The sequence below is a fragment of the Scomber japonicus genome, chromosome 14 (assembly GCF_027409825.1).
Source record: "Scomber japonicus isolate fScoJap1 chromosome 14, fScoJap1.pri, whole genome shotgun sequence".
Lineage (NCBI taxonomy): Eukaryota > Metazoa > Chordata > Actinopteri > Scombriformes > Scombridae > Scomber > Scomber japonicus.
In genome coordinates, this window is record NC_070591.1 from 28452166 (window position 1) to 28471499 (window position 19334).

The window sequence follows — 19334 nt, forward strand, 5'->3', positions numbered from 1 at the left end:
GTGGTCATAAAAACACTTAGGACAAAGATATGTAATGAAGGCTTGATATTTTAAAGTTTAACAATAAACCTCATAGTATAAAATTACATCAGCGCACTGAAACAGTAATCCTCAATGACAATTTAATCATTATACATAAAAAAACACATACAATAAAAGCATATATATATTAAACTTGTATATCGGACTAAATATACACCGACACGATACATCTGTGATATCGGCTCATAATATCAGCTAACCAATATATCGGTGGGGCTCTATTGACTAACTATCATATTAAAATTTTGGATATCAGTCTGTTGCCCCATTGGTGAATTCAGAATCTCATCAGGTAACAAATATGACGAAGGTCTTGCCCACTATGAAGTTGTATCGACAGGTGCATGTCATAAAGAATTCTGCACCTGTACTCACTTCATTAATGACATTACAGTCCTCAGACCTTCATCAAGTGAATTCTATATTGATTTTGTAAAATTGATATTAATATGTTCAATTGAGGTCAGAAAGTCCATTAATAACGTGAGTATGCCAGTGGTGGGGCCAAGACTTTGTAAATGTTTAATTTGAAATGACAAATTATACTGATAAGTGTTCTCCAAATGACCATGCTTTCTTTCTATTACATGAAGCTGGTGCAATGGATTCTGGTGTTTCCCATTAGATTTTTTTTTTCATATGGTGGTGGTGATGGTGGTGTGGACAGAACTGAGTTATTACCATGATTCTATTGGATCTCATTTCCAATCACGATTGGCCCGACAGAAACCTCTGAATGAGTTTGGGAAACACTGCATTCATGAGAGGAGCTTGGCTCTGCTCACATTTTCCCTTTGCTTCTCCATGTTTTTAACCACATGACATCTTAGCCTAAATACATAAATGACTAATTACAGTACTATTTTTTACTTGTGTAATAAATCCTACATTAATATGCATGTGTGCCTGTGCATCATACTGCTAACTTTGTTTCATCTGGTTAGATGTCAGGATGAGAGTGACTGAATGGTATCTTTGCTGCTTCTTTTCCAGTGATATCCCAAGAATCCCCGACACGTCCCACCCTCCATTAGAATCTAGTAGGTATCTGCTGTGGTAACATCTCTTTTTTCTATAAATGTATGTCTGTCTGGAGTTATATGTGTGTGTCTGTCTGGCTAATTATCTGTCTTATTCATTAACTTTGCATTTCTGTGTTCAGACTGTCCATTTACAAGCTAATCAGCTGCAGTATTTATGAAATTATACTGGGATTTACACTTCATCTTAAAATAATATACACATTTGATGCATAAAAAAATACAATTTAAAGCAAGAAAGAGGTTTGATTGTATGTCATGCACTTGTGATGTATGATTTACATGTACATACAACACTTTGCTTTTTCACCTTCTTTCTAAGTGTTACAGTAGATGAGAAGTTCAAGGATGTTTCAACACATTTTTGTTGATTTCTGGGCATTTATTTGTGATTGACATTTGAGAAACAGTAATAATATTCCTAGGAAGTGTAAGTCACCCTAAAGCTGGAAAATTGTCCTTTCTTTGTATTCAGATGTGAACTAGCGACCATGTTAATCAGCAGCCAAATCAGCTGTAAGACTTCAGTAACTAACTTCAACTTCTGGCATTCACCTAGAGTTATGGCTAGCCTAGTGACTAATATGAAGAGTACTGTAAGCACTAAAAGTCACTCTGTCAGCCATAGCTCCATTATTACTTTCAAAGACAGCTCCCAGTTTAAGGCATATTGTATCTCACCATGTTTTTGCTTGGAAAGAACTGGATTTGACTATTAATTCTACAGCTTTAGACTTTAGACACTTTAGACACAACCACTTTTGAGAAGTGAGAAAGTAGGTTCCTGCGTAAGTTCTTACGTATTTGATCATAAGACCAGCCCAGTACATCTAAACAAAGGCCTGTTGAACTTAAAGTAGGGCAGAAAGTTGATCATTTGTCATCCTGACAGGTTAGCTGTGCTATTTTTTTGTGAGGTTTTCAAAGGAAATGGAATCTTTAATGGTCCCATTTGGCCTCATCTTTAGAACAATAACCATGCCTATCATAGTTATGCTGATGACACTCAAATTTATGTAGCAAACAAAGAAAACTAGTTATTTAGCAGCAAAGAAAAATTGATTCATGCTTTTATATTTAGAAAAACTGCAGACTTCTGACAGGACTTCCTAAAAAGACAATCAGGCACGTACAACTCAAAATTCAGCCACCAAAACCACCAAAGAGTTCTGACCAAAACTAAAAGGACAGCCCCCATCACCCCGGCTCTTAAATCCCTACACTAGCTGCCAGTAAGCCACAGAATTGATTTTTAGGTCTCATTACTTATTTATAAATCTCTACATGGAATTGGCCCCTAAATATATGACTGATACACTTGAGAAATATAACCCTGCGAGACCTCTTAGATCACTAGGGAGTGGACTGATAGTGGAGCCCCAGGGCCAAATCTGAACAAGGAGAAGTGGCTTTTAGTCATTAATGCAGCACAGCGCTGGAACTAACTGATGGTCTCAGGACCCTCAGAGCTTTAAATCAGGACTTAAAAGCTTATTGTCCTCAAGCACTTTTCACTTAATGTCTTTAAAACACAATGTCTTATTATTGTATTATTATTTTTTCATTCTTTTACTGTTTTTTTTATTTCTATATAAGTTATAGAAATAAAAAAGAAAGATATACATGTAATTTTTTCTAATTGCATTGTTTTAACTTTGAATCTACTAACACTAACACTTGATTCTACCTCTGTGTATGAAACATACTTTATATGTAAAGCTGCACATGACACTCATATGAACATGCTTTCATTTTTGATTAGTCTTTAGTTGGACCAGATTATGTTTTCACTCTGCACAAACATCATTGAAAGACCACAAATGCCATCTCATTTTTCTCAAATAAATCAACTCTGTTCATTTATAGTTCACTCTCTGACAGTTGATTTTGAAAAGTTTGAATCTCACCACCTCTTGTTGAATTTTAAATCCATTTCTTTGTTCCCTTTTTTTTCATAGCAGGTTCCAGTTCATTTGAGTCCCAGAAGATGGAGAGACCATCCTTAAACGTCCTATCTCCCTCCAGTCCTGGGATGCTCCAAGACGCTCCACAGCTGATGCCTGGACAGCTCTCAGTGAGTGTGTGTGTGTGTGTGTGTGTGTGTGTGTGTGTGTGTGTGTGTGTGCACTGTGAGTGTTCTGAGCTGCTAATTTGTTATGACACGAACCTGTGCATCACATGTGTTTGTATATGTTTCCCACCCAGGTGAAGCTATGGTATGACAAAGTGGGTCACCAGCTAATAGTCAACGTGATGCAGGCTACAGAGCTTCCTCTCCGGCCTGACGGGCGGCCCAGGAGCGCCTACGTCAAAATGTACTTCCTCCCTGACCGGAGGTATGCCCACTTCCTCTTCACAAGAACATAAAAATACATATTTAGAAATGAAAAATGTCCCTCCTTATGAAACAATATTTGACACAACCATCAAAACATATTCAATTAGCAACAGTAAACCCTGACTTGTTGAAAGCTCAGGATTTCTTACTAAAATTAGATACTTCCAAACTGAACCAACCTGTTTAAACAGTTATCATATATGTATGCTTGGCTATGAATTGACTGCGTCTTGTTTAACATAGTGACAAGAGCAAACGGAGGACAAAAACAATGAAGAAAACCTGTGAGCCCAAGTGGAACCAAACATTCGTCTACACTCACGTCCATCGCAGGGATTTCCGCAATCACATGCTGGAGCTAACCGTGTGGGACCAGCCCAGGTCTCCAGAGGAGGACAGCACTTTTATGGGAGAGGTACACACACACAATGAATAAAAGTATCTCTACCTTTTAGTTTCTACTGTATTATTGTCCTATTTACTTGTTCTTGGTGATGGTGAATCCATCTGAATCACAGTTTAAATATCAATAGATAAAATTTTAATTTGACATGTTATCTTCCCCATCCAGACTTAAACGTTACATTTACTTCCACACTTTATCTATTATCATGGAGCTATTCCTCTCAGCCTTATGGGAGACAGAGCATATAAAAAATAAGCCTATGTATAATATTAGCATTGGGACTATACTCTATATCTTCAGATAATGAGATAATCCATCTAAAGATAGATACCCAAATAGACACAGTACATTATCTTCAAGTTATTGGTCTCATAAAGTGAGAATTACAAATGTAATATTTTTTATATAAGCAATTGATTGGTTGAGTTTGTATTAATATGAAGGTGGCTCCTCGATGTGAAGAATCTACAGAAAATGACTCTATTTTAGTGTCTTTTAGCACCAGTGTTTAGTTTTTTTGGCACACACACTTCTCTCTCATCAGGATTGTTTTCTACCTACCAAATATTGACTGTGCCGTTCTGTCTTGAACAGATCCTGATAGAGCTGGAGACGGCCTTGCTGGACGACAAACCTCACTCGTATCCACTCCAAACCCATGATGTCTCATCCATACCGCTACCCCAACCTTCCCCGTACCTGCCCCGACGACAAACACACCCTGACACCCCAGGCAGGAAGCTGCAGCGTAAGTCCCAGTCTGTGTGTGTCTAAGAATGCACTTTATTGTGTATATTTATGTGTAAGTTCTTCCATATTTTCTGTGTGTGTGATTGTGTGTGTGTGTTCATGCATCATTGTGAAAGAGATAAAGGGTTGTGTTTGTGTGTTTCATAGTATGTATGAGCATGAGCAATGTAAAACATGTATGTCAATATGAATGTTTCCTTCCCTAACACTACATTTGTACTTGGATGTGTGCATATATTTGTGTGTCTGTGTGTAATATACATTTGTGCGTGTCTATGACTGTGTAGGTTCTCAGCGTGTAACAGACCCTGAATATGATGAGGGTACTGCAGTAGTGTCTAAAGGTTGGTGGGGGCCGTTTCTTAGTATTACATGCAGTGTTTTCCAAAAGCTTGTATTTTTTATTTGTGGTGTGTTCTCTTTACATTTTTTACCTTTTTTGTATGGAATACATTTTGTGTCAAATTGTTATGCTAAAATGTATTCCATACACCACAAACAACCATATTAATGTTATGCTAATTTCACAACAGCTGACAAAACAAACTAAAGAAAGGTGAAATTTTGAAGTTTTTTTTCATCAAAATTAAGCTATATATTTTTTCATTATTAGTAATTTAAAAGTAAATTGAACCCAAATTCTTCAACAAGCGTTCCAGTTTTTAAATGACCTGTTATTGGAATTCAATTAGTGTATTATTGAAAGGGGACCTATCATGCTTTTCTTTATTTTCATAAAGAATTTGTCATAATCTCATAATGTTGTTTGTATTACATATGGCCAATGTGTTTAATTATTAGATAAACATACTGTATAAGATATTCATATGTATTTACTCCGCTGAACCGTTTCAAATACGCTTTTGTGTTGACTTGCTTTTAGCGTCGCTAAGGAAGCTCCATTTACTAAAAATTCAACAAAACAAAACAAAAGTATCCCATTATTTAGTCATTTAAAAGCTTTTAATTTGAAGCAGTAAAGCAGTAAATGTTGGGTTTGCATCGGTGGTAACTTAACACGACTCTGAAACATACTACTACTTGGCAGGCTTCTGGAAAGTTGGCCAGTCAGAACAGGGTGGGCTTATTGAGGGGGCCTTAAAGAGACATGAGCTAAAACTGCCTTGCTAAACTGAGGTGCTACATAAAGGACCAAGTATAAGATAAAGAGTTTTTTAAACTGAATCAAGCAAAGCTACTTTAGTGGAGTTCCAGAATAAAAATATAGAGCTAGAAAAGAGTATAATAGGTCCTCTTTAAACATTTATGCAAATTACTAAAAACTGAACTGAAAAATAATATAGAATATAAAAACACAGATAACAACAAAAATGACATCATAACACTTCACCACAAATAAATCAGTGTATGGGAAACACTGTCATGTTGTAGAATTGTACATGTTAGCATGGGGGGGAGGGGAGGGGGCTCCATGTTCCACGTTCCACTCAGGCATAGAAGTTTTGCCTCAGATGAGCTCAGTAATGAGTCACATCTTAAGTGTACTTTAAAGACGTTCATTTCTTTTGGTGAGCATTTCACTTGAATCAATATCAAAGTAGAAGGTATAGTCCTACTGTGTAGTGTGTGTTGAAACAATGACATTTTTGTTTGTGTGTGTATTAGTGCACATCTGTATATTATATATTGTCTGTGTTTGAGTGTTTGTGTATGTGAGGGTTAGACTGGTATAGGTTTTTATATATTGACTGTTGAGAATCAGCCTATAGTATGGAACTACAGAACTACATTTAATTATTAATGATATTGTTTCAGTAGAAAATGGAGACCGTATTTAAAGGTTTGGTGTGAATACCTGAAAATCTGATCAATTACATACCAGAAGAAAAGCTCATCCTGGATATCAATGTGGAGTTTTAGTCACTCGGGGTAAAAGTTTATAGGTTGTTTCAGATACTTTTCACCAAGACGTGAGAGTAACTTTCTGGAGGAAACAATGAATTCTGAATTTTGAATGGTGAGTTTGAATTTTGACATCAAATTGGTCAAATTCCAAGATAGTGAGATTGAGCTTGCAATATCTCCTGACAAAGACAATATGGTATATCAGTCAAACCCTATTTGTGTCTATGTATTCTGTGTTAAGAAGAGACAGGAAATTCACCACATTACTTTAACCAACTTGTTTTAATTCCCATGTATGGTAAGAATAAACGAAAATAAAGCCTTGGTAGCACTTTCAAACAAGCCAAACTAATGGCCCACTGTGAGCTTTGAGGTGCTGTTCTCTTGGAAATGAAGCCAGTGACCTTGGGATCACAACAAAGGCTGACACAGTTGCACAGATCTCTTCAAGGCTGATCTCTCCATTTATATGTTTATCTTCAGAGAGCAACCAAAGAAAGGGAAAGTTTTTTGTTGTTGCTACTTCATTTAAAAAAAAAACAGAACACAGTAATGAAAAATAGCCTCCTGCTGTTCTATTATTAGTCTTATCTTCAAATAGTCTGTATCCAGAGGACAGATTGTCCCGTTGTAGCTGCCAGGCACCATGCTAACACGTTAGCACGTATGCTTTCTTAAGAGTAATGAAGAGTAGTAGTAACGTGAAAACTTTGACATGCTAGGCTTACATGTTGATACAGCTGTAAGTTGAAATTGTACATTATTTTAAATCATATATGGGACCACAGGGCAGATTGTACTGTTGTAGCTGCCAGGCACCATGCTTACATGTTAGCATGCAGTAAAAAGTAGTATTAAAGTGAATATTCTGACATGCTAGGCTTGCATGTTGATACAGTTGTAAGCCAATTATTTTAAATGATATATGGCATGGAATACTGGTAAACATGGAAGACTATCATTGTTACAGCTAACGCAAACTTGCTAATGTATAATATATATATATATATATATAATACCCATTGGCCTGCCTCAACTAAGATATTATCCTAGAGAAGATTGTAGTGTTCACTCTAAAACAGCTGTGCATGAGGGCTGTATTAGGCTTATACTGGCAACCAAAGAAGAATGGCTTGAAGTTCGATCTCCATGTTTGACGTATTTACATAGATTTCTGTGCATTTTTTAAATTGACTTATGCACCTTTTGTTTATATGTGCATTTGAACCATCACTGCCACCCAACAGCAGACGGACGTGGCAGGGAGAGGCAACGGGAGCCCACGTCTACCCTGGAGGTGCCTGAGCAGCAGAGGACGCCCGCCCATCACATACGTTCCAGATCGGTCTCCCCGCACCGCGAGGAGCAGGGCCGCATCTGGTCACGACCACCCAATGTTCCCACCCAGAGGTGAGGGTTACAGGTTTGCATGTTTGGAAACATTCTGAATTTTGACATGAATAAAGCAGTGGTACATTCATTATTTATCATTATAATTCAAGCATTTTGAGGGAAAAGAAGGGTATATTGAAAGTGATGCACTCAAATCTTTTGAGTATGAAATGCTATGGTAAACTTCATGGTGGTTGCAGTGAATTCCAGAAAAGTTTACACAGAGGAGAAATTATCAAAATGACCAAAGGAACTTTTTAGTGCTTTGGAATCTCAGCTCATCCCTGTCACATGGTAAGATTTGAGATGGTAGGGTATGCACCACCAACGCTTTGGTCCAAACTGAAACATTTTAACAGCTGTTGCCATGAAATGTGGAACTGATATCCATGTTCCTCTGAGTATGAAGCCCAATAACTTTGATGATCCCTTGACTTTCCTTGCAGTGCCATGAGTGGGCCACATTTTTCACTTTTACTGTGAAATGGTACCTGAACTTCTACTACACTGATTTGCATAAAATCTTATGCAGACACTCATGTGCTCCTCAGGATGGAGTGTAACAACGTTGAACCCATAACCTTTCATCTAGCGCCATCTACAGGCCAAGTGTCCATTTGGTTTATGACAAAATACCTTCAAAACTAAGGACATTCCCATCAGCCTCAGCCATCCTTTATGTTTAGCACTAATCAGCAAATGTTATCATGTTAACACACTAAACTAAAATGGTGAACATTATATTATATAATATTATACCTACTAAATATCAGCATTATGTGTTTGTGAGGATGCTGACAATAGCATTTAGCTCCAAGCACCTCTGTAAAGGTAAAGCCTCACAGAGCTGCCAGCCTGGCTGTTGACTCTTAGTTGTGTTAATGGATCAGTATCATCCTGGTAAGAAGACATGTCTGTCTAATATTTGTAAGAGGTAGATGCAACATGGTGGAGAGAGAGAGGAGGAATAAGAGAGTTTGTTGGAAGCCAGCAAACTGAGTCCATATACTAATGAAATGTCTGATGCAGAACACACAGTCCTGCCAGCTCTGCTATTACTGGCCGAGCCAAATGAGTCCCGCCAAGAGTCTGCTGCAATACCACCTGACCACTTACCTGACATCAACCGCTCTTTCTTTCTTTTTCTCTTAATTTTCTTTTTCTTTCTTTCTTTCTGTATGTCTGTCTGTCTGTGTTTCTCAGGAGTCTGGACGATGAGCTTCCTCACGCTCGTCGTTCTCGTTCTCCGACCCGCTACTACGACCCTGCCAGAGGCCGCCACCAGGAGGAGGAGTACCTGGACGACAGGTGTGTTTCAGCGTGTGTGAGAACCACTCGTAATACATCCAGTTAAACCAATTGTCATCAAAGTTGCTTCAATGTTTGTCAAAGAAATTATTCTCTCATTGTTTGCTTTCGTTGTGTGTGGTATTGACTGTGTATTTGTATGCAAAGTTGGTATGAGACAATCGATTTTTGTGCTAAATTGTGTCTGTTGTGCAGAGAATCTGTGAAGTGTGAATGCCTGTCATCAGTACTGGCAAAACCTCATTTTATCAAAAAGTTTTGGGCTTTTTTTCTTTATTTTGATTTTCCTACACTTTCTATCCCTGAACTTACCTTTTATGATGATTGTTTTCTTTGGACTTGAACAGAGTTTGGTGCAGTAGCCATCAGTTGATTATCATGCTGTATAAAATGACTTTAGGGCAGCGTTTAGACAAAAAGGCTTTGGTTGCAAAATTTGTGGCATTTTTGTGTGTGTGTGTGTGTGTGTGTGTGTGTGTGTGTGTGTCGTGTGTATAGAAATCAAAGACAGCCTCTCTTTCCTATTCACCCTCTTCTCCCTCTGCTCTTCTGGTTTTTTTTTTACTGTTGTTGATTTCCTCATGTGTCATCCATCCCCCATGGTAACCACAGTGAGGTCATCATGATCCACCAGTCAATGCGAGGCAAAAGTGCAGAGTGCCTCCACACCAGGTAAATTGGCCAATCATGACGTATTGTTTATATTTTGGCTCTCAATTTGAGTTTGATTTCTGGATTATAGGTGTAAAAGTGACTTACTTGTACATTAAACAGGAAAGTTGCATCATGATGTTTGTGATGTTACACAAAAAAGGAAAGAAGTCAAAACACCATTCAGTAAGGTAGTATCCAAGGTAGTATGCTCACTTGATTCCAATCAATTTTCTTGGGTAAAATGAATTGTGAGGAAAGTAAGAGGTATGCAAATACAAATCAGATTTGTTAACTGGCATTTCTAAATAATGTAAATGATACAGAAAAAAAGCATATATATAAAAGGGCAGATACTCAGGAAAATAATCCAAAGAACTGATAGAAGGAAATCCTGTGGTTGTTCAGTTGCACTACTGCCTCAGATCCACAAGAGGACACTACAGGACCATGCTTGTATGCAGGACTGTGCTTCTTACTGTGGTTGCTGTTCTACAACCAGGCCAACAGTATGGTTTATGGGTTAATGGGGGTAGAATCAACACAAAATGTGTGTTCCATTTCTGTGTCATGAAAACATCCATGTGAATTTACTATTGGTCCTCCATTAAAAATCAAACCAACCAATCAACCAAAATCCACTAATTCTCTAGAGATCTGGTCTCTGCACTCTTTTCCTCTTTACTGATACAGTTACATTTGTAAGATGTGTTACATACATATGTTTTTTTCATTGTTACATATATCAAGTGTAGTCACACCCATACACACAACCATAGAGGTAAGTTGCATTCTTGAGAACACATTAGGGACAGATTATAAGGTACAACCATACCTCTCTGTGATAGAAACACAGTAAGACAGTAAACACACTCTGTACTTTCTATACACATGGATGTATTAGAGAGTGGAGGGTGTTTTTAAGCTTGTCAGTAGAGATGAAAGCTGGCTTTTGATGCTTGTATTCTCATCATGCCGCGCTGTAGTTATACTCGCTTACACTGCAAAAACCTGCAAGCTTAGCCAGTGATTTTTGCAAGTATGACGCTGGTGAGAAAGTGACTGTTTCGCGGAAATTCTGACTGACTTCTGAAGAAACTTGCCTTGCTAAATCAGCTAATGAGCCTCTTGTACAACATATCTTAAGCTTAATCTTAAAGCTCAATACATATGCATACAATAAAATCACTGGATAAGTCGCCACATGTTTTGTCCTGAAGGAACTTGCTTTTTGTCCAAACACTCCCATGCTCTTCTTTTGTTCTCTTCTTCCATCCATTCATCCCATTTCCCCTCTTCTGTCTGCTGCATGCATGCTAAATTCAGGAGATCGACTAGGCACAATAACACACTCCCCCCCAAGATGCCACTTTTATTCAATGGTATCCACAAAAACACAAACAGGTAAGTTTATGGGTTCAGTATGCTTCAAAGAAACAGGGTACTTTTACCTAGTTTTTATTCTTTTAACAGTATCCTCAATGTTACTGATCATAGAAAGACAGGTTTTTATGTAGACATTCATGTAACTTAGAATTTTCAAAATCAAAATACAGGACACTGTCATCAGTTTTTTGTACTGATGATTCAACCAGGACAGTGTTATGCCTGTCCAAGCCTCACAAGTACTTGCACCATGCATCCCCTAAAATTGTCTTTGGATTAAACTTAATGGCAATTTTACTTTAGGAAAATCCTCCCTTCGAAAGTCTATTACCTCGCACGAAGGATATAAATATGAAACACATATGAATAATTCCAAACACTTTCAGACAGTCTCTTCTCAAAGGAAGGTTGAGGGAAAGTACCAAAAGTGTTGGAAACAGCCACCAGTGTTTAATATTGGTAAGGGCTTTTTGCACACTGTTGGTTGTTACAAGCACTTCGTTTGAAGCATACTGAGACCTTTTTGAGACATTTTGTGTTGTCAGTGTGATCCCCCGCCCCTCTAGTCAATTGAGAAACACTTTTTGTTGTAGTAATTATTTTGTTGTAAAACTTTATAATCACCAATGTTAGAGTTAGGACATCTCCAAGACTTAACATATTTATAGTAGAAGTAGACAAGATTAATATCTCCATAAGAATTCTTTATATGTGAGTATTTCCCTCTGCAGCAGGAGCTTCGCAATTTAATTTCCCAATCGCAGCTTTTTTTCCTCTCTTTTGTTTCTTAATTTGCGAATGCATGCTGTTTTTGAAAATTTCATCTTGTGACTAGTTCCACGCTGCCTGCATGTCGAAAGATAAGCTCTGTCGTTGGATCGCACACGGTCATGGCATCGCGCCGCTCCATCACACACCGTGTTCTAACATTGACAGATGAAGTGACGGTTAGGTAAGACATGCACACACCTGCATACTGATTGTTATCCATGGATAAATATATGATTTGTAAAACTGCAAGGTTGGGAGAAAAGTGCAGAGATCATTCCATCCTTTGCCATGGCAATAAAACACATGTCTCCACCATGCAGTACTCCATCTCCATTACAACTTAAAAACTTATCCATCCTTACAGCAATCAGCCAGTCATGGTTTAGTTCTCAGACTAGCATCTTGATTTGGGAATCTAACCAGACATTCTGTTAAAATGTGTTTTCTGTTTGTCCATTGTTTTCTCTTGGTGTTTGTTTCTGTCCTCTCCTTCTGTCTCCTCTTCCTCTCCTCTCCCTCCATTGGATGGCATGTTGTGCTGTGATGCCTCTAGTGATCTTCAGCCTTCTCTGGACAGGGTTAGGAGCGCTAGTGCCAACTGTCTGACTCCAGACAATCATATCCCCTCACCAGAGACTGAAAGGTACCAGCCTCTGTACCCCATCACCCTTCCTGTAGCCTCTTGTCCTCTACCTTTCTTGGTCTTTGTAGTTTCTCCCCCTCTGAATGGTCCTACACTAGTTGAAGATTAAGCTTCTCCCTCCTCACACCCAGACCCCTGCTGTACACTACTCTAGTCTGTCTTTCTGCTGTTTCACCCAGCCGCTCCTTTGCTTCGGCACTGTCCTCAAATCGTGTACGAAGGTGCAACGATTTCTCAAAACTGTTTTGACCAGATCGTTACCAAGTACCATTTGTAAAATTTAATTTAATTTACTTAAAAACTAAATTGCATACAATTGAGGTATCTGGACATCTACATTGACCCATCAAAGTAGGGGCACTATTGGCAGCCCAACATGAGAAATGGTGCACCTCTTGTTGTACACCTTACCAAAGGCTCTAATTTCTGTAGAAGATAAAATACCCCCACTCAGCTTCACACAATCCAGTCTTGAGCAGAACTGACCCTTTGTTTGTTAAAAAATTAGGCATGCAATCAGCTGTGCAGCTTGATTCAAAGGTATTTCTGGTGCTTGCATTGTTTTCTTGGTCAACCACCATTCACGATCTAATCAAAGAACCATAAAGGATATGTTCAGATTAATTCAAGTCTACCTTGATAGAATACTCATTTGTATGTTGGAAGACTCAAGCGTGAAGTCATACTTTAGTAGTGTAACACTGTAAGAGATGAGGGTCTTAATTCATTCTGGCAATCACATGTAGGTTTACTATTGGTATATTTCCCCTGCAGCAAATCTATATGTGACTGCCAGGATGTATTTCTACCACACTGCTCAAGAAGGAAATACTGTTCATGGAAACACAAAGAGGCTATTTCATTCTGAAAAACCAATTATTGCCGCTTTAATTTATTTTTTAGTATTTATGGGCATTCAGTGCCTTAATTAGATGACAGATTACATGAAATGAAAGAAGAGAGAGATGGGGAATGACATGCAACAAAATGTCCCAGGCAGAATGGAATCAGGGATCTTGCATTTCATGGTCTTGTGCCCTAAACCCATGGGCCACAAGGCAATTACCAGCCATGCAAAGCAAGCGACTGCCTCTCGGGCCCAGATACCCAGGGAAAGATTCATTCTCATTGCAATTCAGTTGGTTTCGGTAATTTGATTATTTGCAAATTTGTTGGGGAATTTGCACCACTAAAGTAAGCTAATGCATTATAGGCTAATTTTGTGGTTCTGTCTTGCAGAGGGACTCTGCAATAAAAACTAGTTTTAAAAGTTAAAATTATTTCAGATTTTAGTTTATGTGCTGACAAAGAACTGATTGCACCAGACAAAAATGTGAATAGGCAATTCGATGCATACACGTTATAAAGATGGTGGTACCTGAGGTTCAGTTGGGGCCTAATGGAAAATGTTTGCTGGAGGCCCCCTTATCAGGTTAATCCAGCCATGGCAACTAGGGTGCCCCTTGAAGCTTGGCAGCCATGATTTGCACAATTAGCTTTGCACTCTGCGCACAAAAAGGCTTGGCTTTCTGATCTTGCAGTGGCTTGCCAATTTGGTAATTTGGGTGATGTATTCTATATGTATTCTATATGTGATAACAGTTGGGGTGTAACGGTACACGAAGGTCATGGTACGGTACAATTTCAATACAGTGGGGGGGGGGGGGGGGTTGTCAGACAGAATCAGACTGAATCAGACTCTAAAACAATAGCTCATTACTAAAACAGACTGAAAAGCCAACCGTTACAGAGAGGGTAGAGGTATGAAGAGACGCAGTATCATTTCATATTTTAATAATAGTTTTAAAGTCAGTGCTATGTATCTCTCATTTGTCATTCTAACTGAAGCAACACTAAAGGTAACCAGAGTAACCAAGCTACCTTTGCTACCCATGAGTAGGCTATAGCTAAGTGGTGCTGCCACAACCTTCAAGGTGGAATACGTGCTCTAGAATTATTGTTCCATAAATAGTAGTGAGTTGATTATTAAACTATTTTGACAGTATTTGTTTGGGTTTGAGAGTGTATTCTTCATACGACTGCATGCAACAAACCGTAACGTCCGTACTATGACAGTTGAGGACGAATACACTTACCGTTACACCCCTAGATTTCAAGGTATTGGACACTGGCATTGTAAAATTTGACCATGTTAAAAATGGTCTGTCAACTTTCAAGGCTACTATTTAAAAAAGATAAATATCTTCTCCCCCAAAAGATGCCAGCATTCTCTGCTTAATGGGCAGTTGCAAACAGGAAAAAAAGAAGACCTTTTTAATCTGACCAGATAAGGTGCTCTAGTATGTGGCCATTGCTTATGAGAATGCATGTGTACAGTCGTTATTGCCCTCTTACACATATTAGATGATCAACCATTTTTCCCCCCATGTACACATAGAAAATCTTTCTCCCATTTCCTACCCCGGAGACGTCCCGCAAGTCCCAGGATTCTAATCCAACATGCTTCCCCTGAAGATGACAGGTACCCTTTTGTGGACCCCCAACTGCTTCCTTCTAGAGCTTGACTTGTGCCTTAAAATCTGGGGCCCACTAGGGCCCAAACCTTAAACTTTCCTGTTCAATCTCAGTGAAAGTTGACAGGCTTTTTATGAGAAAAATGTAATACATCATCAAATATGTTACCATTTTTATTTTTTTTCTCTCTTTTATTATTTTGATCAATGTGAGGAACTCATTCTCTCAAAGCTTACTTAAATCCTCTAGGTTCAGTTGGGTCTTATAAGGTGCAGGCAGATGTCAAGCTCTACCTTGTATTTGCAGCTAATGCCAATCTTTGCCAAGCTTTGATATTTCTGTGTACAGCTGGAAGTGAATTTGTAACCTAAACTACTGCAACTCTTTCTCTCTTCTCTGATAAAAGTACTATGTGGAGGGAGTGACTTTATCTTGTATCAAATTAAACAAACACAATTTGTTTGAACTTGCCTCAGTTAAATATGAAGCTACAGTCAAGTGATGGTTAGCTTAGCATGACTAGAAACAAGGAGATATAGCTAAATCTCCAGGAAGTTACTGCTCCTGCTTTAGATATAGTGTGTAGCATCTAACTCCAGTTTAGCCATTTCACACTTTTTTTTTAACACCTTTTTACACAGTTTTGTACATATTAAATAAGCATAATTTAATGTGCTGCAAGGCTAACTATTTCTCTGTTTCCAGGTTTTATGCTAACCTAAGCTAATTGCCAGCTTGCTATAGCTTCATATTGAACTATTCCTTAAACTATCTTAGAAATTGAAATGATTATTTTCTTGCAGCCAGTAATAGTTAAAGTTATAACTGTGTGACTTAATGTTATTTGATCAAATACAAGATAAAATCACTAGCTGTTCCTTTGTAGTTTAACTCTCCTTTGCTAACCCTGAGCCCCTGGCACTGTGGTGATGAATTAGTAGTACACAGTGAGAGTGAACGTGATTTACAACGTAGAACTTGTTGAAATTCTACTTTGTTTCAGTCACATTGTGTAAAGGGTCACTTGTATGGCCCTGTAGTTTGTGGGTGAATTGTAGTGGTAGTTTTCATCCCTGGTTGTTGTAGTAGTTTTGTCCTGTTGGCATTCTATCTTTTCTTCGCTTTGTATTTAGCCTGGGTTTGTGCTCTTTTTGAACTTGTAGTTTGTTCTGGTTATGGTGTGAAACCCTGCCTTGTTGAGTTTGTTTCCTGCAGTCTTTCAGAGTGTACTTTTTGTTCTGAGAATTGCATTTGCAGCTTCTGTGTGCCTGCCTTCTCTTCTCAGTCTTTGAGAAGTTGCTGTTTTTCAAGGCTTAGTGCCCAGCATTGACTTAGAATTCACGATGTTCATAATTCATAAGTGTGGCTGTGTGTGTGTGTGTGTGTGTGTGTGTGTGTGTGTGTGTGTGTGTGTGTGTGTGTGTATCATCCTTGTCATCTTCATGTCCATGAATGGAGAATATGGATGCTACTTCCCACTCAAGAGAATTTAATTCACCTCAGTACAAAGAGGTACACACACCCACACACACACCTGCGTACATGCACACACACACACACACACACACACACACACACACACACACACACACACACACACACACACACACACACACACACACACACACACACACACTAACAGTTACAGATGAAGCATGAGTATGTGGCACTCCTTATTCATATCACCACCATACCATCCATCACAGCATGCCTCCTATTTCCTGTTTTCCAGATCATAAACTTATAAGGCCAATGACAGCCCCCAGACAGAGTCAGACTCTTCTAAATCTAAATGATTTATCCTCCATCATGCTCTCTTCCATCCTCTCATCCACCCATCCATCCATCCATCTTTTTTTTCTGTTCTGTGTTGTTCCCTTTGCTCATCCACCATTCTCCAGGCAGCCTCGGACCCTGGAAACAACTGAATGTCACACTCTTGGCAGGAAACTCTCTGACAGTAGCAGGTAAGGCATGTACTGTAGACTCAGCACAGGGCAAACAGTAGTGTATGAGGTCAATAGTAAGCAGAGGTTGAAATGACACAACCAATCTTAAATTTCTTAAAAAACTGTCTATTATAGCTTCTCAGACCATGGATGTGTAAGAGAGCTGAAAAGTTGGAGGCAACTGTTGTAGACATTCAAAAAGATATTGAACCAAATGGATCAAATTAGTATTTTTGTGGAGGGTGTGACGTTAAACAAATGTATCTGCTGATTTACACAAGTCTTTCGCAATGCAAGTCAAGGGAAAAAAGTTTTTTGAGCCAGTGTGCATCATGTGACAGATGCAGAAGTTGTATTTGACCAATTTGACCACTATGTCAAATTGGCTTCAAAGCCTGATGCTGTTCGTGGTTTGTCTAGAACCCACTCACAAGTTTGGAAGGAACCATACATTTCTAAGTAAATCTTTGGCAGATTATGGCAGGGATTGTAAATATGTCCTTTTATGGCCTGTCACATAGACACAAGATATGTAATTCATCAATATTTATTGGTATTTTACTGGTAGTTAGTGAAAATTAGAAATAGGTTTAAGTAACTTTCGAGGAATTTAACACATACTCATAAATTCCTCCAAATTCATCTAGCAAACTTTAGTATGAGGTGAGATTATGGCAGTTTTCAGCAGCACACCAACTTAGAGCTGAAAGGGACATAGGGAGAGACAACCCGCAATATGTTTTCAAGGACTACATGTGGCACAAAAAAGCCTGTATCAATGCTGTCTCCTAAACTATTTTTTTTATACAAATACAATCTCATGGCATCCATCTAGTCGTTTTTGAGGCATTTCACTAAAATCAACCTCATATATCAACCTCATAATGGTGTAAGAGGAAACATCAGGGCATGTTATCTTCAGGAGACAGGGTTGGATGTTTAGATGTTGATCCTTCATAACCTTCATTCTTCTACATAGCTCACTCTTCAATTCAGAATGTTTAGCAAATGAAGGTAAATGCTGCCTGCCAGCAAGACATTTAGCTAATGTTTCATTTAATTTGATTTACGTTTTATTTATTTGTATTCTGTTGCTTTTTGTTTTTCTTTCTTTCTCCATTTTTCCTCAACCCCATACTTTTCTCCCCCTTTCTGTTCCCGCATTGCTGCTGCTTGTGCGCTGTGTTGCGGCTTTGGGTTTGTATGACACTCGTGTGTGTGTGTGACTGTGTCGCATTTGTTTGTGTTTGTGTGTGGGTGTGTATCAGAATCAAGCCCACCTCCATCTTAAGAGGCTCCAGAGGAAAGAAGGCCTCACTGCGGCCTCTCGGTAAGGGGATTCCCCTTCTAATGAGTGCGTCCTCTCTAACTATCCCAGTAACACAGAGGCACATGCCCTCTCATTTACTGTAGATGTCGTGCTGGAGAGGAACAAGGAACAAGATGAGGCTGCTCTTTCACTCCTACATACTTTCCTCAGTTTGTGTGTGTGTGTGTGTGTGTGTGTGTATGTGTGTGCGCTTTACGTGACCTTGGACGCTGCTGCTACTCTATATTTGTGTATGTACTGTATACGTGTGGTGTGGACATATGTGGTTTTTATCTACTGTAATCGTGTCATATGAGTGGACGTGTAAGTGCAGTGTTGTGGTCCATGTTAAATTCCTGTGTTGCATATTTTGCTCCGTTCCAGTGTCCCTTAAGCAACATCTGAAAGCTTTTACCGAGGTAATTTGTAAAACACACGGGTTACTAAGATCTACATAAGCTTTGGATCGTGTATTTTAGAATAATGATTCTATTAAACATTAGTCATTTATTACATTGCCTTATTCTAAGTACAGCGGCTTAATAAAATGACTACAACATGCAGAAAAGACAAACCTGGGAAAGTGATTGCTGTTCTTGGATTCTTGTATGAGAGTGGATTAGAATGAATGACTGTCTGCAGACATGGTGGGATTTGTGCTTGAAGGCTTTCTTTGGTAACACCTTCTCTATGTGTATTTTCACTGTCTAAATCTTTTTTTTTGCTGCTCTTTTTTTGGCAACAGGATCCCTCACTTGTCAAACCCCCCCCCGAACCCCCCAAGCTTCACTCTGCTTCTCTTCGTGAATATGTTGTCGCCACTGATTGGTCGCTGATGCTTTTATAGCCACATTCTGTTACTTAATGTTTTCACACAAATGTACGAAAAGTGCATTCCTTCAAAATAAGACTGCATCAAAGAAATGTCCAACGTCCAACCAGCAACCAGCACACTGGTTCATACATATACTGACCCCAATTCCATTTTCTCTCCTTTTTACTCCCATT

The 19334-nt window shown here is 38.7% G+C and overlaps 1 protein-coding gene across 1 annotated transcript in view; it reads left to right on the top strand.

The window, feature by feature from the left end:
• The window catches only part of LOC128373403 (regulating synaptic membrane exocytosis protein 1-like), a 95529-nt gene that overhangs the window by 67635 nt on the left and 8560 nt on the right, over positions 1-19334 (top strand). Inside the window, 13 exon segments of the mRNA XM_053333707.1 lie at positions 1036-1082; positions 3041-3156; positions 3288-3418; positions 3664-3835; positions 4421-4574; positions 4864-4920; positions 7690-7852; positions 9038-9142; positions 9755-9814; positions 12504-12593; positions 14992-15075; positions 16527-16580; positions 16970-17035. Of these exon segments, the coding sequence (XP_053189682.1) occupies positions 1036-1082; positions 3041-3156; positions 3288-3418; positions 3664-3835; positions 4421-4574; positions 4864-4920; positions 7690-7852; positions 9038-9142; positions 9755-9814; positions 12504-12593; positions 14992-15075; positions 16527-16580; positions 16970-17035 (1299 nt within the window).